Source organism: Hypanus sabinus, chromosome 5 (genome assembly GCF_030144855.1).
Source record: "Hypanus sabinus isolate sHypSab1 chromosome 5, sHypSab1.hap1, whole genome shotgun sequence".
Classification (NCBI taxonomy): Eukaryota; Metazoa; Chordata; class Chondrichthyes; order Myliobatiformes; family Dasyatidae; genus Hypanus; species Hypanus sabinus.
In genome coordinates this window covers 53,121,113-53,143,564 of record NC_082710.1, presented here as the reverse complement: position 1 = coordinate 53,143,564, position 22,452 = coordinate 53,121,113, and the positions used below count along the sequence as shown (strand labels likewise).

The 22,452-nt window shown below is 40.3% G+C and overlaps 1 protein-coding gene across 3 annotated transcripts in view; it reads right to left on the bottom strand.

Moving 5' to 3' along the window:
- kank1a (KN motif and ankyrin repeat domains 1a) overlaps window positions 1–22,452 on the bottom strand; it is a 279,556-nt gene that overhangs the window by 69,851 nt on the left and 187,253 nt on the right. For all 3 annotated transcript variants that reach the window (XM_059969953.1, XM_059969955.1, XM_059969956.1), the window contains exon 2: window positions 3,088–3,201. In XM_059969953.1, the coding sequence (XP_059825936.1) occupies window positions 3,088–3,121 (34 nt within the window). In that variant the 5' untranslated portion in view covers window positions 3,122–3,201. The remainder of the gene's footprint in view (window positions 1–3,087; window positions 3,202–22,452) is intronic.

Genomic DNA, 22,452 nt, shown 5'->3' with positions numbered 1-22,452 from the left:
CAGGAGGTGGGGAACTAGTGTGTGGTGATGGGCAGTAGAGAAGACTTTGAACAGATATGTAGGTGTTGGAATGGGAAGACAAACTGAATAGGGTGGTGGCTGGGAAACCCTGTCTTTTGCAGTGCAGAAAGTGAGAGGGAACCAGTCCCCCAATGTGCATTGGGTCTGAATGACGTAGGAGACCAGACCAGGAGTACTGGATACAAATGATGCCTGCCAGCTTCTAATTCTACTTCCTTTCCAGTCCTGATGAAAGGTGTCAGCTCAAAACTTTGACTGTTTACTCCTTTCCATCGATGTTGCCTGATTTGCTCAGTTTCTCTAGCATTTTACGTGTTGCTCAAGATTTCCAGCATCTGTAGAACCTCAGGTCTAGAATTTCATTAATCCTGTTGAAAATCAGAAACCATGCCTCTGAACTAATTCTGAAACAGGCACCTCCTCCATTTCAAATGCAATTTACCACAATAAGCTTGGTATCAAATCACACAACAATTTCAAAATAAATGAAAAGAGTATGCTTTAATGCAACTATGCCCATTATTTCAAAATACTTAAAAGCACTGGATATTCAGCTCTTAATCAAATAACCTTATTCTCTCAAAATGTAACACAATTTTTTAGGGTTTTTGATTTTTTTTAGGGTGACCTCAACACTCGTTGAAGATATGCATAAGTGCCAAAATGGACAAAGACTGGAAAAAAAGCACATTTCAGGATTCCTTGATTTGTACAGTGAAACCAAATCTATCAAAATTCTACATGCTCAGTTTGGAAACCAAATTTGGCATATTCCTTAAGATACCTGATCTTCTTGACATCATGACTGTGCAATAATAAAAACAACCAATTCAGATTTTCTCATGTAAATTTTAAGATAATATTTTACAAATTACACCCAATATTCAGTAAGTGGAAGATCAGGGCCCAATTACACAGGGATCACCTTGAGATTTTAAGACCAAGTCGCTTCAGACAAAATTTTCTGAATCAATGTCTATACATCACTGCCCCAGATTTTCATTCCACATTCCACCAAATTAAAAAAATGCTTTTATTGATAAGTGAAACAATGGTAGGAAGGCAAAAATATCTCCTCTCCCCCACTCACTCACCATTAGCATTTTTAAAACATTTCACATATGGGATTCAATAAAATAGAAAGCTCAAAAACATCTTTTAATTGGGTAAATATGCTCACAGTTACCCGATCTCTTTTTTTACACTCAATCCTACAGACATCTTTGAAGCAACACTATTTGAAAAAAATTTACTCAGACTACTTTTCAGATCTCAATAAAGACAGCAAATCTACAGCAGCGTCCCAGTAACATAGCTTGGAATGAATGGCATGGCTTTACTTTAATAAATAGTCATTTCATCATCCTGGAGTCTCTGCTCTGTTACGTCCGTAGCCCCCTCCTTTGTGAGAATCGCCAGATCACTGTTGGGTTGAGTCAAACGGGGGGCCCAAGACATGAGGGGGAGATATGCAGGATGTCACGTTTCTCCCCCCCATAGCGATGTAAAGCTACGGGACATGGCCATTGTCTCTTGGAGACAGATTTGTGGATTGAGATGCTCCGCTACGTGGAAGCCCTCGGGCAAAGTGGGCTGGTTGAGGGAGAGATTGCATCACCCCCAACTTGATTGACATCTACAACCCTGCGAGTCAGAATACAAGAGGGGCTGTAGTAACAACCCCTCAGATGCACCAGAAGAAACGTTAAGCGACCACGTAACGGTCATCGGAAACCAAGCCACGTGCGTTCAATTTGGTGGCTGAAACCACGGAAAACGGCTTTTTAGCTAACAACAGGGAAACCCGCTCCCCTGACTCAACCGATTGACATCATAAAAGACTTGGGCAAGTTTAAACCCAACAACGCTGCAGCTTGAACGAACTGATAGTGACTTATCTTTCCATCGGACAATACAGTAACCCCTAGACAACGATAGAGTTATTTCTTATCGGTTATTATGATACCCGCGCTTAGATTTAGTATTGACGATGTATATTATCTGTATGTCTGCATTAATCTTCTTTTTGTGGCCTTTATCAATAAATACTTTTAAAAATAGTACCGTCAGACTTCAACGGACCTCTCTATCTTTGCTGGTAAGTGATCCAGTTACGGGAATTTCATAACAGCTCAAAGACACAAAAGCTGGAACTGACTGCCAATAAAGTCAGTAACATCATCTACTGTGGTAGTTTTTAAAGAATAATACTGAGGTAACAGAATATGCCTTGAGACTGTGATCGTATGACAGGCAATGTACCTGGATGGCCTTTGCTCTTAACGTTGACTTAAAAGAATAAAAATCCACACAGTTTAAGCATAGCATAGTCATAGTTCCGATATTGCAAAAAAGGGTAGGCAAATGAAATTGCATAAAGACATGTGAAAGGCCACCTCAAAAACTTGCTACATTAATTCCAAAGACTGGAAAGAATAAATCAAACCAGTCATTCAGTAGCATATGAACTGTATTCTACCATTGGGCAAATCAAATATTTTAAAATATGAAATATTTTGTTACTCAAACGTTGAAGAGCAACGATAGAAAAACATGACAGTAACTAAGCCCAAGCAGAACGTTATGGAAATTCTTTAAGTTTGACTGTGGCAGTAAGGAATTTTGGAAGTATCAATTCAATACAGACTTCTACAACTTTGGTTTTCTTGTAGTAAGCTTTCTGCAGCATTCACTACAGTTCCATTGGTGCCTTCTAACCTTAATGTGAAATTCTTTAAGCATTTTCCATTAAGCAATACGATAAAGCTGCAGTATTAGATGCATGGCTATGCAAACTAAATATCTTTCAATTACAGAGAGCAATCTTAATGCTGCATTAAATGCTTTAGGTTATTAATTTGATAAAATCATTTTCATGGCTTAATGTCTATTATATAGTTGGCAGAACTATATAAAGTAATTTTAACAGGTAGATGGGATGCTATTGTAAGACTTCTTATAATTTGTGGAGACAAAGAATTATTGGATCTTTAAGAAGCCTCGTATTATATTTTAACTTTCATAGAAATATACAAAAGACTTCATTGCAATAATGCATTTGATTACCTGGAACACTCCCATTAATCACAGTGTGAGCCATATCTGCATCTGCTTATTCATAAATCCACAAAGACATTAGTCATGCAACCAGCATGCATCAAGTCCAGCCACTCATGCAATCTGAAAGGAAAAAGAAATGCATGTCAAATACATGATTGCCAAATTGTTCATTGAGCAACTCAGAATTGACAGAAATTAGTGCAAGTTTAACCAGTTCTGTAACATCAGCACTAGCATAGCCTGTTTTATTAGCATGCACACAAATATTCACAAAGACAAAAAAATCTCAAATAATATTAAGTAAATTATCAATTTTACACTGCATCAGATAAACTAAGTATGAGATTTCAACAGTAAAGTTAGCAATAAATGTTAAACAGTTTTCCCAATAACTGTGGAGAAAGATATTGCCCACTGAGACATATATAAAAAAGGGACAATCCTTTTTCCTTGGTCTGTGACATTTGATTATTGGTTCACCAATCTACTTACGTATTGAGATACAGCGTGGAACTGTCCCTTCCGGCCCTTTGAGCCCTGTCGCCCAGCAACCCCTCTACTTAACCCTAGCTAATCACTGAACAGTTTACAATGACCAATTAACCTACCAACTGGTAGGTATATCTTTGGACTGTGGAAGGAAACTGGAGCACCTGTAGGAAACCCACACAGTCATGGGGAGCATGTACAAACTCCTTACAGGCAGTGGTGGGGTTGTGTGGAAATGAACCCCGGTTACCTGTACTGTAAAGCATTGTGCTAACCACTATGCTACCATGCTTGTGATTTGCAAAGAGGACGCCCAATGAGTGCAAATGACTTAACAGACAGCCGTCATCACAACTGAATGTCACTGCTATTTGCAGACTGGAGATGGCTCATCTGTTATTCCTGAAACTTCTTCCTAACCAATAATACCTTCAGCAAACTGATTGCCTCAAATACATTCTTTTACATACATTCCATTATCATAGAAACAAATATAACTTCATCTAAAACTACCAACTCTTGAATTTTTTTTACAGTTTTGAATATTTTCAAAATATCGATGAGTCATCGTAAAACCTTGGAAATGAAAATTACATAATTATACATCACAAATACAAATTTTCATACCACGCATAAAGGCATTAGAAGTTGCAGAGGCTTTCCTGTTGAACCACATACCAGGAGCTAAACAATCAAAATTTACTGCTGATCATGCTTCTAAGAATGTCAGTGCAAAACATGAAACAAGGAAGGTTTCCAAGCATTCAAATACCCAAGTGGAGATAAATTTGATCTAGGTGACTCTTCAATGGACCTGTATGCTCGAGCAGTAGGTATGCTTTCTCACATCAATTCACCGTGGATGAAAACATGGATACTAGACCAGAAGGGCAACAAAGGACAGAATCTTGGCATTGCCATTATAAAAAGGAAGGATGACTGGATGGAGATCTGCCAAACTATGAGCTTGCATGTCCTAATACCGGCAAAACTCTTGACACGTATGCAGGCCATGTTCGTGTTAGCCACTGGGTAGATTTAATATGCTTCCTGGGTAGATTTGGCCAGAAGCAAGGAAGGCAAGGGCTTAAATTTTTCTTAGCTCCATTAGAAAAGACCTCCTTAATTTTAATCCCCGAGAGGGATACAGACAGTACTCTGCCTAATATGGTGCCCATCTGGAAGTTGATCTTGGACAAAGTAGGGAGAGCAGAGGATGGTGGAGGAAAAGTACAGGGCTCAAGGGGAACTGATATAGTTGAATTTTCAGTCCAAATATTTGCTCCTAATTAAGCACCTAATTAGGAAACTAGGCTGTGCACTAAAAATACAAGAACTATTTTTGGTTTTCTAAATACACCAACAGCATCTTGTAATGATGTATTAGTTTCGGAAATCAGAAACATGAACATTCATCAAAATTTACTTCAGAAAATTTGCAAGTTTTAGAATTAACAATCTCAAATAACTTCTTTTGCCATCGGTAATAGGTATCTGGATTTTTTTGGCCAATTTATTGATGAGGCTTGTACCATGGCAACTGAATATAAATCACAAACAAGAGAAAATCCGCAGATGCTGCAAATTCAATAACACACGCAAAATGCTGGAGGAACTCAGCAGGCCAGGCAGCATCTATGGACAAACAAGCACAAAGTGCACTGCAGATGCTGTGGTCAAGACCTGACGAAGGGTCTTGACCCGAAACGTTGGCTGCTCCTTTCAACGGATGCTGCCCGACCTGCTGAGTTGAGTTCATCCAGTTTTTTTGTACATCTTGAGCATCTATGGTAAAGAGTGCAGTTGATGTTTTGGGCTGGGCAGGACTGATGAAAAAAAAGAGGAGTAGATTTAGAAGGTGAGGAGGGGAGAGGGAAACACAAGGTGATAGGTGGAACTGGGAGGGGGAGGAATGAAGTAAAGAGCTGGGAAGTTGATTGGTGAATGTGGTACAGGGCTGGAGGAGGAGGAGAAGAACAGAAAAGAACAGAAGGCCATGGAAGAAAGAAAAGGGGGAGGAGCACCAGAAGGCGGGCAGGCAAGGAGATGAGGTGAGAGGGGGAATGATGGGGGAGGGGTGGCATTACTGGAAGATCAAGAAATCAATGATCATGCCATCAGGTTGGAGGTTACCCAGATGGAACACAAGATGTTGCTCCTCCAACCTGCGTGTGGCCTCATCGCGATGGTGGACATATGGGAATGGAGTGCAATTAAAATGAGTGGCCACTGGAAGATCCCGCTTCTTCTGGCGGACTGAGCGCAAGTGCTTGGCGAAGTGGTCTTCCAATACCTGTTGGGTCTCACTGATATACAGGAGACCACACTGGGAGCACCGGACACAGTATCTGACCCAAACAGACTCACAGGCAAAGTGTCGCCTGTGGAAGGACTGTTTAGGGCCCTGGATGGAGGTGAGGGAAGAGGTGTAGAGACAGGTGTAGCACTTGTTCTGCTTGCAAGGATAAGTACCAGGAGGGTGATCAGTGGGATGGGATAAATGGACAAGGGAGTCGCGTGGGAGCAATCCCTGCGGAAAGCAGAAAGGGGGGTGGAGGGGTGGGGGGAAAGATGTGCTTGGTGACGAACCCTATCCCCTATCCCAACATTTTACATTCCACCTGGGTAGCCTCCAACCTGATGGCATGAACCTCGATTTCTTGATAGTCACCCCCCCCCCCCCCGTCCCTTCACCATTCTCTCACCTTATCTCTTTGCCTGCTTACCGCATCCCTCTGGTGCTCCCCCTCCCCTTTTTCTTCCATGGCCTTCTGTCCTCTCCTATCGGACTCCCCCTTCTCCAGTCCTGAATCTCCTTCACCAGTCGATTTCCCAGCTCTTTACTTCATCCCTCCCCTCCCAGGTTCACCTATCTTGCATTTTTCTCTCCTCTTCCCCACCTTTTAAATCGATGATTCATCTTTTTTCCCTCCAGTCCTGCCACAGAGTGTCACCCAAAATGTCGACTGTACTCTTTTCCATAGATGCTGCCTGCCCTGCTGACCTGCTGCAGCATTATGGGTGTCACCCTGAATATAAACTTGTTTTTTTTTCGTCTTTACATTTGCTGAAACCATTTTGATATACCATTACTGTTGAAAATAATCAAAAACCCAGGCATAACATTTCAAAACAAAGGTCAGTGGGTTGTATACATTGTAGAATACCAATACTCTCATCCAATTGCTATCAATTTGATTTTTTTGAAGAAACAGAGTATTTGAGGACGTCCAAGTTTGATTTACAAAGAAACTGCCATCTTAACTTCACAAAAAAGACCTTCCTATTTAAATTGTGATAGAGATAACGAAAAATGCACATGATCTGGATAAAAAGCTTGATAAACGCCCACTACCAAACACAAACGTCTTGTACCTAAGGATGAAGATGACTTGTGTGAGATTAAGCAGCACTTGACTTTTCTTCTCAGATACCAACTGTCAACTTCAATCTCTTCAATTTTTGGACAAATTCCATTTACTGATAACTAAATGCTATTTGATTTTGTTTTAAATGGACGTCCACAGGTTTCTACTTGATCTTTCAGAAATAAAAGCCAGCCTGAAGGAATGTGCTCTATTTTGTAATGGGATAAGAATGAACCTTTTGGCACTAGTATACTTTCCCTCGAAAGTGAAGTTCTGACGAAATTTAATCAACATCCTTTGAACATTAAGTTCAGAGCAAAAAAGGATGAGAGCGTTAACTTGAATATATTCATCTCCATTTCGGTAGACAAAACAAGAGCAGGCAGGGAGAAAACATATTTGCTAAAGGATTTTGGACCACTTTAAAGGCACAAATTTCTGAACAACATTCAATATAATAGTTATGCTTTGCAAATAGAAATGTGTTCAATTTTTATATCAAGCAGTTAAGTTCAAAGTTCAAAGTAAAATTTATTATCAGAGTGAGATTCTTTTTCCTGCAGGCATCCTCAGCAAATCTATAGAATAGTGACTGTAAACAGGATCAATGGCAGAGCAAGAGCATAGCTTTTGAAATGCAACTATAACATACAAATCGCAATAAATTACAAGAGCATGTACTGGGCCAAATCCACTAATTTTTGTAGGATTTTCCATTCAAAGGCAATAGCGTTCCTGTACCAGGTCGGAATGCATTTAACTAAATGCAGTTAATTAAAAAAAATACATAATGTACAAAGAATCAAGGAAGCTAAACAATTCAGAATTACAAAACGGTTATTATTAAAATTAAATCACAACTCAAAGTTAGGTGGTTTCTATCACTCTGAACAGAGTCTAACTTCAAAAAGTCACAGATAATTGAAGTGCATTCAGAGAATATATGGGTGTTTTAGATATTGTAGGAGAGTGCAGTCAAGTAACATTTTTCTAAATGTAGTAGTTTACACCAGGACATGCAGTGCAGGTCACTGATGCAAAACCTGAATTGATCCATAATATCCATCATATAATTTGAATGTTGAGATAATAATGACATTCTCTGGGATCCTCTGACTAGAAGCTCACACCATCAGAGTAGCCATCTTTACCTTCAAAACTGAGTGGACGTGTATGGGACAATGAATCAAGGCTCGCTCAAGTCAAACTGGGATAAATGTTCACAGATTTCCCAGAATGTTGTCTTGAGAAGTCTGTCGAATGTCAGACACATTCTACTCTCTCAGTAGAATGTGTCTGACATTCAACGTTGTTAGTAAGCTTGGGAATGGGGCTTAAATGGCTCTTTAAGTCAGAACTGCCATTGACAGTTCTGGGAATTCAAGCCAGAATTATTCAGAATGGGTAGCGGGGGGTGGGGGGGGGGGGGGGGTGGTAGGAATAGTTCTTCTAGATAGCTCATGAAACCATATTTATCACTTTCTTTATGTCTTTTACATCTGTTTTTCATCTTGGATGTGATTCTGGAACTGTTGAAGCCTGTGATTTGCTGTTTGCTGTCCTGCAGTCTCTGAGAGGATTCCGGTAGGCAGAGGTGGCAAGCATGGGCAGGCTGTGGGACAGGGCAGGCGCAAGCTGATAGTCCACTCCACTTTGCCATTTAAAGCTTCTACTGTTTGCCAATTGAAGTGATGAGGGAGATTGAAACATTGAGGCAAATGAGAAAGCCTGGAGATCGTTTGGGTGCTTCAACACTCTGCAGTCTCCAAGAGGTTTCAAGGGAGGCAGAGTGCACATACTTCATGGAAAGAAGGCTGTGGGATGGGGTGCAAGCCAATGTTTGATTCTCCTTCGCTGAGGGAGGTTGAAGTATTGAGGTGTTTACATGCTCTCCCCGTACCCCCTTGGATATTTCGCATGCTTCAGTTTTACTCCTGATCCCTGTAGTCAATTCAAAAAACATTTCTTAAGCCTCAGAGTACAAGGACGTCCCTCTAGAACGGGGGTCGGCAACCCGCGGCTCCGGAGCCACATGTGGCTCTTTTACGTCTGTGCTGCGGCTCCCTGTTGCTTTGGGAAATAATTGGTTGTGGCGACCCTTTTCCTGGCACATCCGAACCGACTCACAATAAGATAGCCTACGGGGGTTTGCGAGCACAGAGCTTTGGAGCCTCTGCGCCATGGGGGGGGGGGCAGGTTGAGGGAGGCTTAAAAGTGAGGCTGAAGATTTCGAATAAAGTTTTTTTCCTTCGACTGCAGTTACCGACTCCGTGTCGTAATTTTAGCGCTGCGTGTAGCACACCGCTACATGGTCAGTATTTAATTAATATGTATTTTATGTTAGTTTGTTAGTTTTTGAAATGTAAATCTAAATTTGAAGATTATGGTGATCTTGTACAATCTAAATAAGACGTTGTGGCGACGCATTTCCTGACACATCCGAACCGGCTCACAATTAGCCAGCGTTCAGGCTAAGGGAGATAGCCTACGGGGGTTTGTGAGTACGTGTCTTTTGCAGCATCCGCGCCCATGGGGGGCGGGTTGAGGGAGGCTTAAAAGCAAGGCTGTTTAGTTCGAATAAAGCTATCTTTGACTGCAGTTTACTGACTGCGTGTAGCAACCGCTACAACGTGTTTTTATCGCTGGCTGTCCAGAGGGGAGGTGCTGAAACGCTTTGTCGCGCGTCTGGAAGAAGTGAAAACTTTCCTGGGCAGCAAAGGGCTCAACTTTCCTGAGCTGGAACAGCCAGAGTGGCTGGAAAAGCTACACTTCATGGTAGACATGACAGCGCACCTGAACACGCTGAACACAGCTCTTCAGGGGAAAGGACGTACAGCCCTGCACATGTTGGAGGATGTTTTGCATTCGAGCGCAAGTTGACGTTGCTTGCCAGAGATTTACAGAAAGGCACATTGTCTCACTTGCCCAATTTGAGAGAGTTCAAACAATGTCACGACATGATAAATTCGGAGTATTTACATTCTGCAATCATCGCAATGCAAACATCGTTTGGGAAACGCTTCTGTGAGTTCAGAGAGGAAAAAAACACATTATCCTTCCCGGTCACTCCCCTAAGCATCGATCCATCCCTACTGAATACGACTGCATTGTCAGGTGTGAGTCAACCTGAAGAAGTATGATAAATATTTTAATTGCGTATTATTTTACGTATATTCATATGTTTTCATTGTTCAGTGAAATAGTCCTTTTATTTTTCAGGTTGACAGCTGGCTGACGTTATTTTTGGTTTGCTGCTGGCGGCAAATTTAAGTTTGGCGTTTTTCATAAATACAAGAAGGACTCAAATAGACGTTGAGTATTTTACTTAAAAGTAACCTTCAACCCAACGTCTTTTTTTCGGAGTTCAAAATGTTTTTGTTGCATGCAGAAATGTAATTTCGTTTTCTCTGCAGGAGTTCATCAATTTCATAAATGCAACACATTATAGTTTATTTATACATAGCATAAAGGCAAAACAAAACGTTGTATGCAGTGTTATTTCATTTTAAATGTCAAACGGGTTTTGCGGCTCCCAGTGTTTTCTTTTCTGTGGGAAACGGGTCCAAGTGGCTCTTTCAGTGGTAAAGGTTGCTGACCCCTGCTCTAGAACAGCAAAAGCGGAGGAATTTCATTCGACATAGGGTGTTGAATCTCTGGAATTCAAAGCACAGAAGACTGTAGAGGCCTTGTCATTGGCTATACTTAAACAGAGGCAGATAGGTTCTTGATTAGTAAGGCCATTGAAGGTTACAGGGAGAAGGCAGGAGCATGGGGATGAGAGGGAATATAAATCAGCCATGATGGAATGACGGAGTAGACTCGGTGGGCTGAATGGCCTAATTCTGCTTCAATGACTTATGGGCTTATGGTCTTAATGCTACGATCACCTTGGACGCCTTAAAATAATACATATGCACTGCAAAGGTCAGATTTCAAATCTAACATCATTTAACGCTGCAAATTTTATCTGGTCACAATGCTGACTATACTAGAAATGCAATGGTTGCTCACAAGAGATTTCCACACCAAAAAGGAGGAAAAATATACATTGTTGAATTAGCCTAAAGCTACTAAATTAACCATTATGTCAAAGATACCAATGACAGAAGTAAACACTAAAAAAGACAGCACACCTGCAATCCCAATTCCATTTAGTCCTCACCAACAGCTTTATTCCAACACAAAACAATTTTGGTTATTCTGAGGAATTTTGAGAAATTCAGAATACCAACTCAGTTTCTGAATTTCACTTTTGTTTTAGTGAATTAAATAGATCCATTGGCCATCTCTTCACCGCAGTCAAATGAGCAAATTTCAGAACAAACAGCAGATGACTTGCGCACACAAAAAAAAACATAGAAGTCGAAGCTTATGCATTTCATGTCAAGAAATAGTGGGGACTGGCCTTGTGGATATAGCTGGATCTTACTGAACCACCCCTATGATTAGGTAGAAACAAGTCACATTTATCAAATAAGTTAATAAGTTGCAGCAGCAGAAACCCTTTCTCAACACAATACTGCTCAAAGACATCTGCAGACTTTCTCCTGGTTGTGATTGGACTGCTCAAAGATCTCAAATACAACTCTGCATTAATTCCAAAGATCTCCAAATATGCAACTTCTCACCTTGCAGCTCAGTAAACAGCCATTCAACTTTCAAGCCAGTTGCAACCAATACAAATTGGATCAACCTGCACTTGAGACACAAATCTCAGTCAAAAATAAAATTTAGCTGCCACGCCCATTTTACTGTGGCTATCAAAATCAAAAATTCCACAAAAAATCAGCTTTTTTCCCCCCCAGTAGTAATACAGCCACTGGCAAAGGTTTATGTAGATATGAATAGACAGATAAGTTATTTGATCTCAATCCAATTCCTGTGCAAATCTGAAATTAAATATGCTTCATGATTGTAATATGAAGATAAAAATTGTATTTGACAGAAGCCAGTTGTGTTAAGCTAACCTTTGATGTTGGGAAAATGAAAGTCTCCTTTGTGGGAGCCTTTTCAAGGTATAGTTATATGCCCATGGCAAATTAAAACATCTTAATAAAATAGTGCTGACCCTGTCTTGTGGTATTTGACATTTCTAACAATCACCGATAAACCATCTTGTAGGATTTTTCTGTGCGCCAACTGGATACCACATCTTTTTAACTTAGAACACTTCATTGGTTGTAAAGTTCATCACAACATTAAAATTGCAATACTAGTTATTCATAAAGCAGCAATAAATGGCCTAACACAAAGGATTTTAGCTGCAAAATGCTGACATAGCTTTAGTGCATTTAATATTTCAGCAATATTTGAGTAATATTGTAAATATTTGTTTGAATAAATATTGTTTAATTGAATTTATTAACAGTTATATGTAAGAGTATGTAGATGGCATATGTCATTATGCAACCACATAATATGTGGACACTTTACTTACAGAAAAGAAAACAAAGCATAGTAGACAAGTACCCTGGCTCCTGTGTTTTTATTGCAATTTGTTTCTGGAGTTACAAAATACAATAGCGACAAGAAAGTTTTAAAACGAACCCGAGATTACTTTGTACCTGTTGAATTGCAGCACATTTTTCTTCAGAAGGGAAGAGAGAGGTTTCAAGTTTTTTTTAAAAAAATGCAGAAGCTGGATGAAATTAACAAGCAAATATGTAATAAACAGTCCATAAACAGTGATAATAGTAGGTTTTATAAAGTAGAAAGAGCAGGCTACATTGGAAAAATAAACGTATTCAAATGTACAGAAGATAACTGGCACTTGCTTTTCATCGGCTATTTCATTTGCTTCAAAATACGACTCAACTTGTTCAGTATGCATCATCCAGTGTTGCTGAGTGGAACGGCTAGAAAAGTTTACTTTGAAGCTTAACTGCTCCAACCAAACCAGTCGAAATGAGCTTTGCTGATATCATGAACATAATGCAGGAACATTTAGAATTGATTGCAAAATGCTTTAGGTTTCATAAGTGGAATCAAAAGGAAGGAGAGTCAATTTCAGCTGATGTGGCTGAATTGAAGAGATTGAGGCTTGTCAGTTCAGTGATGAGATCATTTAGCTCGTGGAATCTTACAACAAAACATTTGAAACTGGCTCCTCACTGAAGCAAACTGACATTTAAAGGAGCAGTTAATGGAGAACAGCAGCCAGAGACGCAACTAAGTGTCAGATAGGAATGAAAAGGAGCACGATGAAAATTGCAGCCTCTAAACAGAAACCAGCCTGGCTGAACAAATTGTGTTACCATTGTGACAAAGGCTCAGATACAGCAGGCCAATGCAGGTTTAAAGGCAAAACCAGCAGGAATCGCAACAAAGTAGGACATATACAAAGAGCACAGCAGGCAGAGAAAAGTAAATGGACTGCACAGGGAAAAAGAAAGCTAAAAAGTTAAATCACTGTTTCAAAAGGAAACTAATCTGCATGTTGCTCATGATAAATTTGATACTGATGAGAATGACTCAGTACTGCGCAGACTTAAGATTTACAATGTGAAAACTAACAAAAGACAAGCAATATCGCTTACACCTGAAGTGAACTGTAAATCAACTAAAATAGAATGACATTTGTAACAGCAAAATATAACAACGAACAAGCTACATTGGGCTTGTATGTGGTTAAAAAAACAGGATGGCCAAGTCATGATTGACTGAGACAACTACAACTTGATTGGAGATCCATCCAGTATTTTCATGCGACATCCCCTTCAACAGAATGAACTGAAAGCGAATTAAGAAAGGTACTGGATGATTCCACACCACAGCAGTGTACAAGGAAAGCTCAAAAAGTATTAAGGGTAAAATTGTGTTAAATGAAAATGTCACACCCAAGTTACAATGCCTGTATGATTCCTTATACCATCTGTGAATAAGTAACCAGAGAGGTAGATCACATAGAGGCTGAAGAAATTCTTTCCAAGGTTGAGCGGAGCCCACTGGCAATACCTGGGGTCCCAGTAGCCAAGAAGTGTGGGTCTATCAGAATTGGTGGTGATTTTAAGATCACCATCAATACAGTATTGAAAGATCAATACTGTCTGCCCACAATAGAGGATATGCAAACCTTCCAGCAAAGAGGACTGAACTGAGGCCTACCTACAGATGGAGATGGAAGAAGAGCCTGATGAGTTGCTCACTGTAAACACACAGAAAGGATTTTTAATCACTATAATAGGCTTACTTTTGGAGCAGCAACAGGATCTGCACGTTCACTCTGGCAGAACGCCATGGACAAGGTGTTGAAGGCTGCCCAGACACTCAGTGTTACCTGGATGACAGCCTTGTTACTGGTGAAGTCGATATGGAACATCTCCAAAATCTCAAGACGGCATTAAGAAGATTGTGGGCTGAAAGGACGATGTGGATTCTTTAAAACAAGCATCACTTACTGTGGTCACACCAATGATGCACAAGCATTACATGACTGTGCTAAGAAATTTCACTCAGTGGTGAATGTCCCAGGGCCAAAGGACGTGTCACACTTGCAGTTCTTTTTAGGGTCTGTCAATTTCTGTAACAGGTTCCTGTAGTGTGAGGTGGCTTTCCAAAAGGTAAAGAAAATAGTGACCTCAGACCCTGTACTTACTGATCCACATCATCCAATACAGTCATAATCATGTTATGAGCGATGGAAGTGAAGGCCCCACAGCCTATGCATGATATTTCCTTACCACAGATTGACAGAGGGGCCTTGAGGCTGGCTTGAGGTGTAAAACGTTTCAACCAGTATCTGTATCAAAGAGTTTGTCCTCGGTACTGATCATCAACAACTGATGTTCGTTTTCAATTATCAGAAGGGTGTTCAACTAACAGCAGCAGCACTAATACAGAGATGGGCTCTGTTGCTTAGACGACACAATTACTAGATGGATTTCAAGAAGAAAACTAATCATGAAAATGCTGATGGATTGTCCCATTTACCCTCGGAAAAGGAAATGCCTGAAAAATTTACTAAAGAGGACATTCCTCTTCACGGATTCTTCCTAATGCAAATTGGAAGTCTCCTTATTAAATTAGTGATGATCTAAAGGGATACCAGAGACCGCATACTGACTCTGGAATGCAAAGCAGAAATTCCAGATCCTCTGTTTTTACCAGCGATGTGATGAACTTGCTCTTGACAAAAGTTGCCTTATTTTGGTATTGAGAGTTCTTGTACCATCCAGGCCGAGGGCTAAAGTGTTGGAAAGATGTATTGTACATGCTTGTCATCTCAGCATGGTCAAAATGAAAGTGTTGGCTCAAAGCATTGTCTGGTGTCCAGGAAAGATCAGCAGATCGAGCAACTTGCCATGCACTGTTCAGAGCGCCAACACGTCCAGAAGGAGCCAAGAGTAGCACCTCTCTATTCCTGGGAATGATTTGCACTGCCCTGACAGCGGATTCATGTGGAGTTTGCTGGACCATGCATGGACACAAATTTCTTGTTAGTAGTGGATGCAGCTACAAAGAGGCCAGAATGTTACAAAAAGTAACATATCCATAAACAAAGCCTCTATTGTTCAAATTTTAAACCTGTACCCCAACAGCCCCCACTACAGCATCACACATTGTTGGTGTGTTGAGAAACTTCTTGTCAAGGACTAGTGTTCCTGAACATTTAGTCAGTGACTATGGGCCACAGTTTGTTGCAGAACAGTTTCAATCATTTCTGAAAATGAATGGAAATTTGTCTCAGGTTCAATGTTTCATTCCTCAACAAGCAGTCCTGGTGAGGGACTACAGGTGACCGGCAGTGGGTACTCGAACAGAACTGGACCACTCTCCTACACAGTGGAGTTTGCACCCGATATCACCTGGAGGTTATACGTCGATTAGTTACAGAGAGCAGAGTCGATGAGCAGAAAGGTGTCCAGAGCCATTGTAACCACTTCCTGTAGTCCCAGAGTCAAATCCTACAAGCACCAGAGAACCTGAGATTGTTTCACAGCCGCAAGTCTCGCCTGCCAAGCAGAGTGATGCCCCTGCTTGTCGCACAAGAGTAGGAAATCCTCCGCCTGGAATGGACAAGTTAAATTTTACTATGCTGTGGATGTCTATATAGTAGTAGTTGTATTACATAACATACTGTGCATGTCTGTGACTGTGTATTTAATACTTGAGTAATATCTTAAATGTAATGCTTGGTTAAGCATCCACTTACATAATTCATTATAGGTTATATGTAACATACATGTTATGCCACCATGTCATATGTGAGTGCCTCACTTAAAAAAATAAATTAAAAACAAAGTAAACTAATATCCCATTTCCTGTGCTTTTCTTTTAGTTAGTTTCTGAAATTACGAAACAGAACAAAATCAGCTACAGAAAAACAGCCCATAAAATGTTGAAGGTGAATTTGAAAGAATATTGAGAAGAGCAGGTTCATGCTGATTTCATCACCTGGGGATTGGGCATATTTGATAATTCTGATTGTCAATCAATAAAGTAACATAAACAAAGCCTCTATTGTTCAAATTTTAAACCTGTACCCGATGGAAGCTCAAAATAGTCTTCAAATAGCAACTACATTTTATAATGGACTCCAAAGGTTTACACGTTGTTATTGTAGCAACTCGCTGGGAAAAAAGACAGAGACATCTCCTCCCTTTTAAAGGAGAGAGAGAATCTGTGGTATGTCAAATGCTGGGTCAAGTCAAGTCAGTGTCTTTACTATTGCTTTGCTCACACTGAGAGCTCAGTGGCGGTACCCATGCTTGCTTTTTTTTGTCAGTGGGGAGGGGGGATTGCTGCTCGCTGCTGCTTACGCGCGGGAGGGAGAGGAGCTTGTGGGGGGGGGGGAGAGAGGACTTTGGGGTTATGTCGTTCATTCTTTGGGGCTCCTCTCTGTTTTTGTGGATGCTTGAGGGAAAAAAAGCAAATCAGTATGTATATTGAATACAGTTGTCTGACATTAAATTGGACCTTTGAACCTTTAAAACACTTCCATGACCTACTGCACATCCACAAACCAGCTTCTTAAAATTAGAACAAATTTATTCTGGATTTTGTAGTGGGCAATGATTCTGTTGAAAATCTCCCAATAAAATACAGCTACTTGAAAGAAGTGGCAAAGTATGTGTGCAAATAATCTGATAGCAGAATGTATGAAAGTCAAGGTTTCACCTTATGTTATCCAAATACAAGTGTGGAACCTAGCGAGATCCCATTCTAACATGCTTGCAACACAACCAGTGGATTAACCCAATTTTTATGCACTTTATGTAGTCCCGTGTAGGTCTGAAGTCTAATGTAGTTTGTGTTGTTTCATGTAGCACTATGGTCCTGGAGGAAAGTTTGTCTCATTTTTACTATGTACTGAAGCAGCAGTTATGGTTGAAATGACAGTAAAAGCGACTTGACTTGAACTCCATTGAATGTAAAGTGCTCAACAAATCCAAGGTTTTGAAACAGCAATATATAAAAGCAAGGTCATACTGTTACCAGTTCTCTTGTCACCTGAACCTCGCAGAGATCTTCAAAGCAATAATAGAATATTCAATTATAATTATCAGCTTTTAGCATTTGGAAAATCTGATGGCTGGCTTACAAGCTGTACACTGCCCTCAGGTAATTGATGGAGTTTGTATGTGTAGGCAGACTGGCCAAAGACATTTCTGAATTCAGGTTAAAAAAATGACAAGTGATCTTCTAGATGGCATACTGAAGTAGACGGATGAAGGAAATGTCATTTGGTAAGAAGAGTAAATCTTGAAATGTTTTTAAGAACAGAAAGCAATCTGCTTGCTGATATCCAAAAGTATGCGGAAATAAAGAAATGCAAGATCCACTTACAGAAATGGGAAAGCATATTTTAACAGCAGCTGTGATGTCACGGAAATGCACGCTTTGACTTTCCTGCCTTTTCAGAACTTTCCATAGCTACTAAACACATCAAGAGGTCAAAGTTTTAAAAAAAGTCTCATTTTATTGCACACTTAATGTGTAATTATGCAGTGACACTTTAATCCTCTTAAATTTGTCATTGCCACGGGGGAGAAATTGACAGTGATGCAAAGCTTCGGGTTAATTTAGTTTCTGCACTCAACACAAAAGGAAAGGGAATTCAGAGCATTTCAGAATTTGTTTTCTTTAATAAATTGACACTATTAAGTTAAAATTGAGGAATGGTCTCCACAAATAAACCATTGCTACTAATGTTCTTGGAATAGATTGCAATTTTATTTTGTGCAGCACTACCAAACAAACAAAAAAAAACGATCAGGTCTATCCACTAGGATGGCAAGGGTTAACAGCAGAAACTAAGCTACATAGTGCCACAACATGAATAACCAGTTTGCAATTCAGAATTTCTGCAGATTTCATGATAATGAGCTGTGAGCACAATGATACATCTTGAAATGTTTTGGAGCAATTTAGATACAGATAACCAATTATCTGTCTAAATAGCCTGAATGGCTGACTGGGTTACTCAGCAGTTCTATAATTATGGATCTGCATTCTAAGGCAGACGACTACTTATTGTTCTGCAATAAAATTTAATATACATTTAAAAGTAAAGGGCAAGACCAAAACACACACAAAGTTACTTTCTTAATTTTCAGTATGGCTGTCACCAAGTTGAATCCACTCATATCTTTAACAGTTACTGGGCAGAAACTTTGTTAGTGGCAGGAAGAAAATTCCAAGCATCAGGCACAGTAGTAAAGACGCCCCTAAGAACCACAACATAGCTTTTCATTTCATAAGCCACACCCAGTGATCAACGGGACTCAAAAGTACACAGTAAAGAAAAAAAGAGGAATGTGCTTGGCTGCGATAATGGAGCTCCATTTTCTGGTGACACAAACACTTTTAGCATTGGTTCTGAACTACATAGAGTGCCTACTCAATACCATAATGCTCTGCAGAGCTGCTGCATTTATACATCAGCTACTACTTGGATAGAGAACTAAACATTATTAGACCCATGCTTTTTCACCCGCAGTTACATTTTAATACAAACCAATCTGATACATTTTTGGAATAAAGAACTTCTTGTCAACTTTACATGACCATAAGTACTTCAAAGCCAATTAAGTACTTTTGAATGCTGTTTCCACTGAAAGGCAGGCAGCCAGTCTGGTTGTAAAATTAGCGATAAAAGAGAAACAACTTTGTTATTGATAGGTAAGGAAACCCATTGGCTATTACGTCTCCTCTTTCATCAGGAGCCCAAACACCCTTGAACGTTGCCAGACAACTATCAAAGATTATCTACCGAGCTACCCCCTACTCACACTTCGCTAAATCAGGCCATGAGGCTGTGCTCCTTATCCCTGTGTACAAGCAGAAGCTAAAATCGGAGGATCCAAAACAGAAAATAGTTCCAATTCTGGTCTGAGAAAACAGATGAGCTTCTACGCGACTGCTGTGAGTTGATAGATTAGTCCGTGTTCAAAGGCTCAGCTCCCAGCCCAAAGGCTTCTATCACCACTATCACGGACCTTGCCAACAGGCTCAAAGTTCAAAGTAACTTTATTATCAAAGCAAATATATGTCAAAATATATAACTCTGAGATTAATTTTCTTGCACGCCTATTCACTAAATCCAACAATCATAAAAGTATCAATGAAAAACTGCACCAAGGTGGACAGCCAGCGTGCAAAAGACAACACACTATGCAAGTACAAGAAATTAAAAAAAAAATAAACTAATCAATTGGCAATAAATAGAGAACATGAAATTAAGTTCTTGAACGTGAGCCCATAGGCTGTGGGGACAGCTTGGTGATGGGGAGGTGATTTTGACTGAAGGTTCAAGAACCTGATGGTTGAGGGGTAATAACTGTTCCTAAACCTGGCGCTGTGAGTCCTGAAGCTTCTGTTGATGGCAGCAGTGAGAAGAGATCATGACTTGTGTGGTGGGGATCCAATATGATGAATGTTCTTTTCCTGTGACAATGCTCCATGTAGATGTCCTCAATGGTAGTGGGAGGGCTTTACCCATGAAGGACTGGGCCTTATCCACTAGTTTTTGTAGGATTTTCCATTCAAGGGCTTTGGTGTTTCCATACCAGGCAATGACGCAGCCAGTTAATAAACTATCCACCACACGTCTATAGAATTTTGTCAAAGTTTTGGATGTCATGCCAAATCTTTTGAAAACTTCTAAGAAAGAAGAGGTGCTTTCTTCATAATTGCATTTACATACGGAGCCCAGGACAGGTCCTCTGAAATGATAACACTGAGGAATTTAAAGTTGCTGACTTTAAGAAGAGATAGCTTTCAAGAACTGCCACAGCTGTCAAAGCATCTTTCATTGATTCAAGTTTAGTGCGGAATTCCCACTTCTACCATGAGATGGCTTTCTGCAGATCACACCTGGACCTCTTGTAACTTTCTTCATCACCAGACTTGTATGCCTCTGATCTGGCCCTCAGCAGATTGCGGATCTCATAGTTCATCCAGGGCTTTTGATTGGGGAAGATGCTGAATGACTTTTTGGGGACTCTAGCATCTATGACCGTGCCAACTGTTGTATATTCATTCAGATCCACAGATGAATCTTGACCACAGCCCAGTCCACCAACTCAAAGCATTCCCATAGCTGCCCGTCTCTCTCCCACGACCACCCTTTTATTGTCTTGATCTCTGGACCTTTGCTTTTGTATGCAGGCAGACAGATGGACAGCCAAGTGATCAGACTTCTGCAGTTCAATCAGTGTGTTCGAAGAGGACAATTCAAGAGTTTCCAAACTGGAAACCATGGGTAAATTGAGATCCTCACCATACTGAAGTCTAGGTCTGCAGCATTCAAATCAGGTGACCTGACCATTACAAGAAAGCTGTCAGGGATGTCAAGAGATAATAAATAATACCACTGGCCACAGGAGTAGTACCAGATGATTGAAGAGTGGCTAATGTTATTCCTTTGTTCAAGAAAGGGAGTAGGAGTAATCCTAGGAATTATAGACTACAGAGACTTAATTCAGTGATGGTCAAATTATTGGAGAAGATTCTTAGAGACTGGATTGATGAGCATTTGGAGAAGCAAAGTCTAATTCGGTACAGTCAGCATGGATGAGGTTGTGACAAAACACACTGACGTGCGTAGAGCAGTGGATGTGGTATATATGCATTTTAGTAAGGCATTTAATAAGGTTCCCCATTGGGAGGCTCATTCAGGAAGTCAGGAGGCATGGGATCCAGGGAAACTTGGCTGTACATATACAGAAGTGGCTTACCCATAGAAGGTAGAGAATGGTCGTTGATAGAGCGTACTCTACTGGGAGGTGCTGAGGTTGAAAGCATCAAGTTCCTGGGAGTGAACATCACCAACAGCCTGTTCAGGTCCAGTAACACAGATGCTACAGCCAAGAAAGCTCACTAACGTCTCTACTTCCTTAGGAGGCTAAAGAAATTTGGCATGTCTCCATCCACCCTTATTAATTTTTTAAATTGATGCACCATAGAATGCTTAGTTGCTTGGCATGGTAACTGCTCTGCATGCGACCACAAGAAACAGCAGAGAGTTGTGGACACACCTCAGCACAGCATGGAAACAAGCCTCCCCTCCATATTCTCTGGCTATATTTTGTCCTGCCCCAAGAAAACAGTCAGAATTACAAAAGATCCCACGAAACTCTGAACATTCTCTCTTCTCCACTCTCCCATTGGGCCAAAGTCACAACAGCTTGAAAGGACGTACCATCAGGCTCAAAGACAGCTCCTACCTTGCTGTGATAAGATAGTAAAATGGGTCCTCAACATAATAAAACAAAATCTACCTCATGTTCTTGCACCTTATTGTCTGCCCGCACTGCACATTCTCTGTAATTATCGCACCTTATTCAGCATTCTGTTATTACTTTTTTACCTTTTACTACCTCAATGCACTGTGTAATGACACCTCAGTACATGTTACAATAATAAACAAATTCCAATACCAGAAAACCTTTGTACTTATTCAAGTATCACACAGAAATACTTTGAGAGAGGGCAGAAAGGCTGGGCTTAAGGTGCTATATCTAATATTAAAAGCAAAGAGGGTCCTGAAGTCAAGAGCGATTCCAGCCAAGATCATATGCAAGTCTTTGAACTGGTTTTGAACTCCAGACAGGCTGACGTGAAGGCATTTCTTCGCCAATGCCATTTGTGTTTATTAAGTGCTTAGAAGTATCATCTCTAAATTTGTTCATTTCCCCCAGTAGAGATGGAGAGCCTTAACCACTTGCATTCACATTGGAGAAAATTCTCTGCTGAAAAAAATATGTATTTGTTCCTGAGAATGTTTTCCTCAAATGACAGTGCTTTGATACCAGCTGGAAAAGTTTGGCATTTACCCTCAAAAGGTGTCAGCAGGTTCAGGAACCTAATGCAAAACATGAGTACACAGCAGTTTGCTGAACCTTGCACTGGGAGAGCGTCCTTCGACCTATACCAGGAAAAGTGAGCACACTCATTTCAATGGAAAGCCAGACAGCGAAGGACATGAGATAATCTCCATTAATTCTGTCCTAACAGTTATTTAGAAATGTTTAGGTGATTTATTTTTATTTAAATCATTACATTTTCATTATGT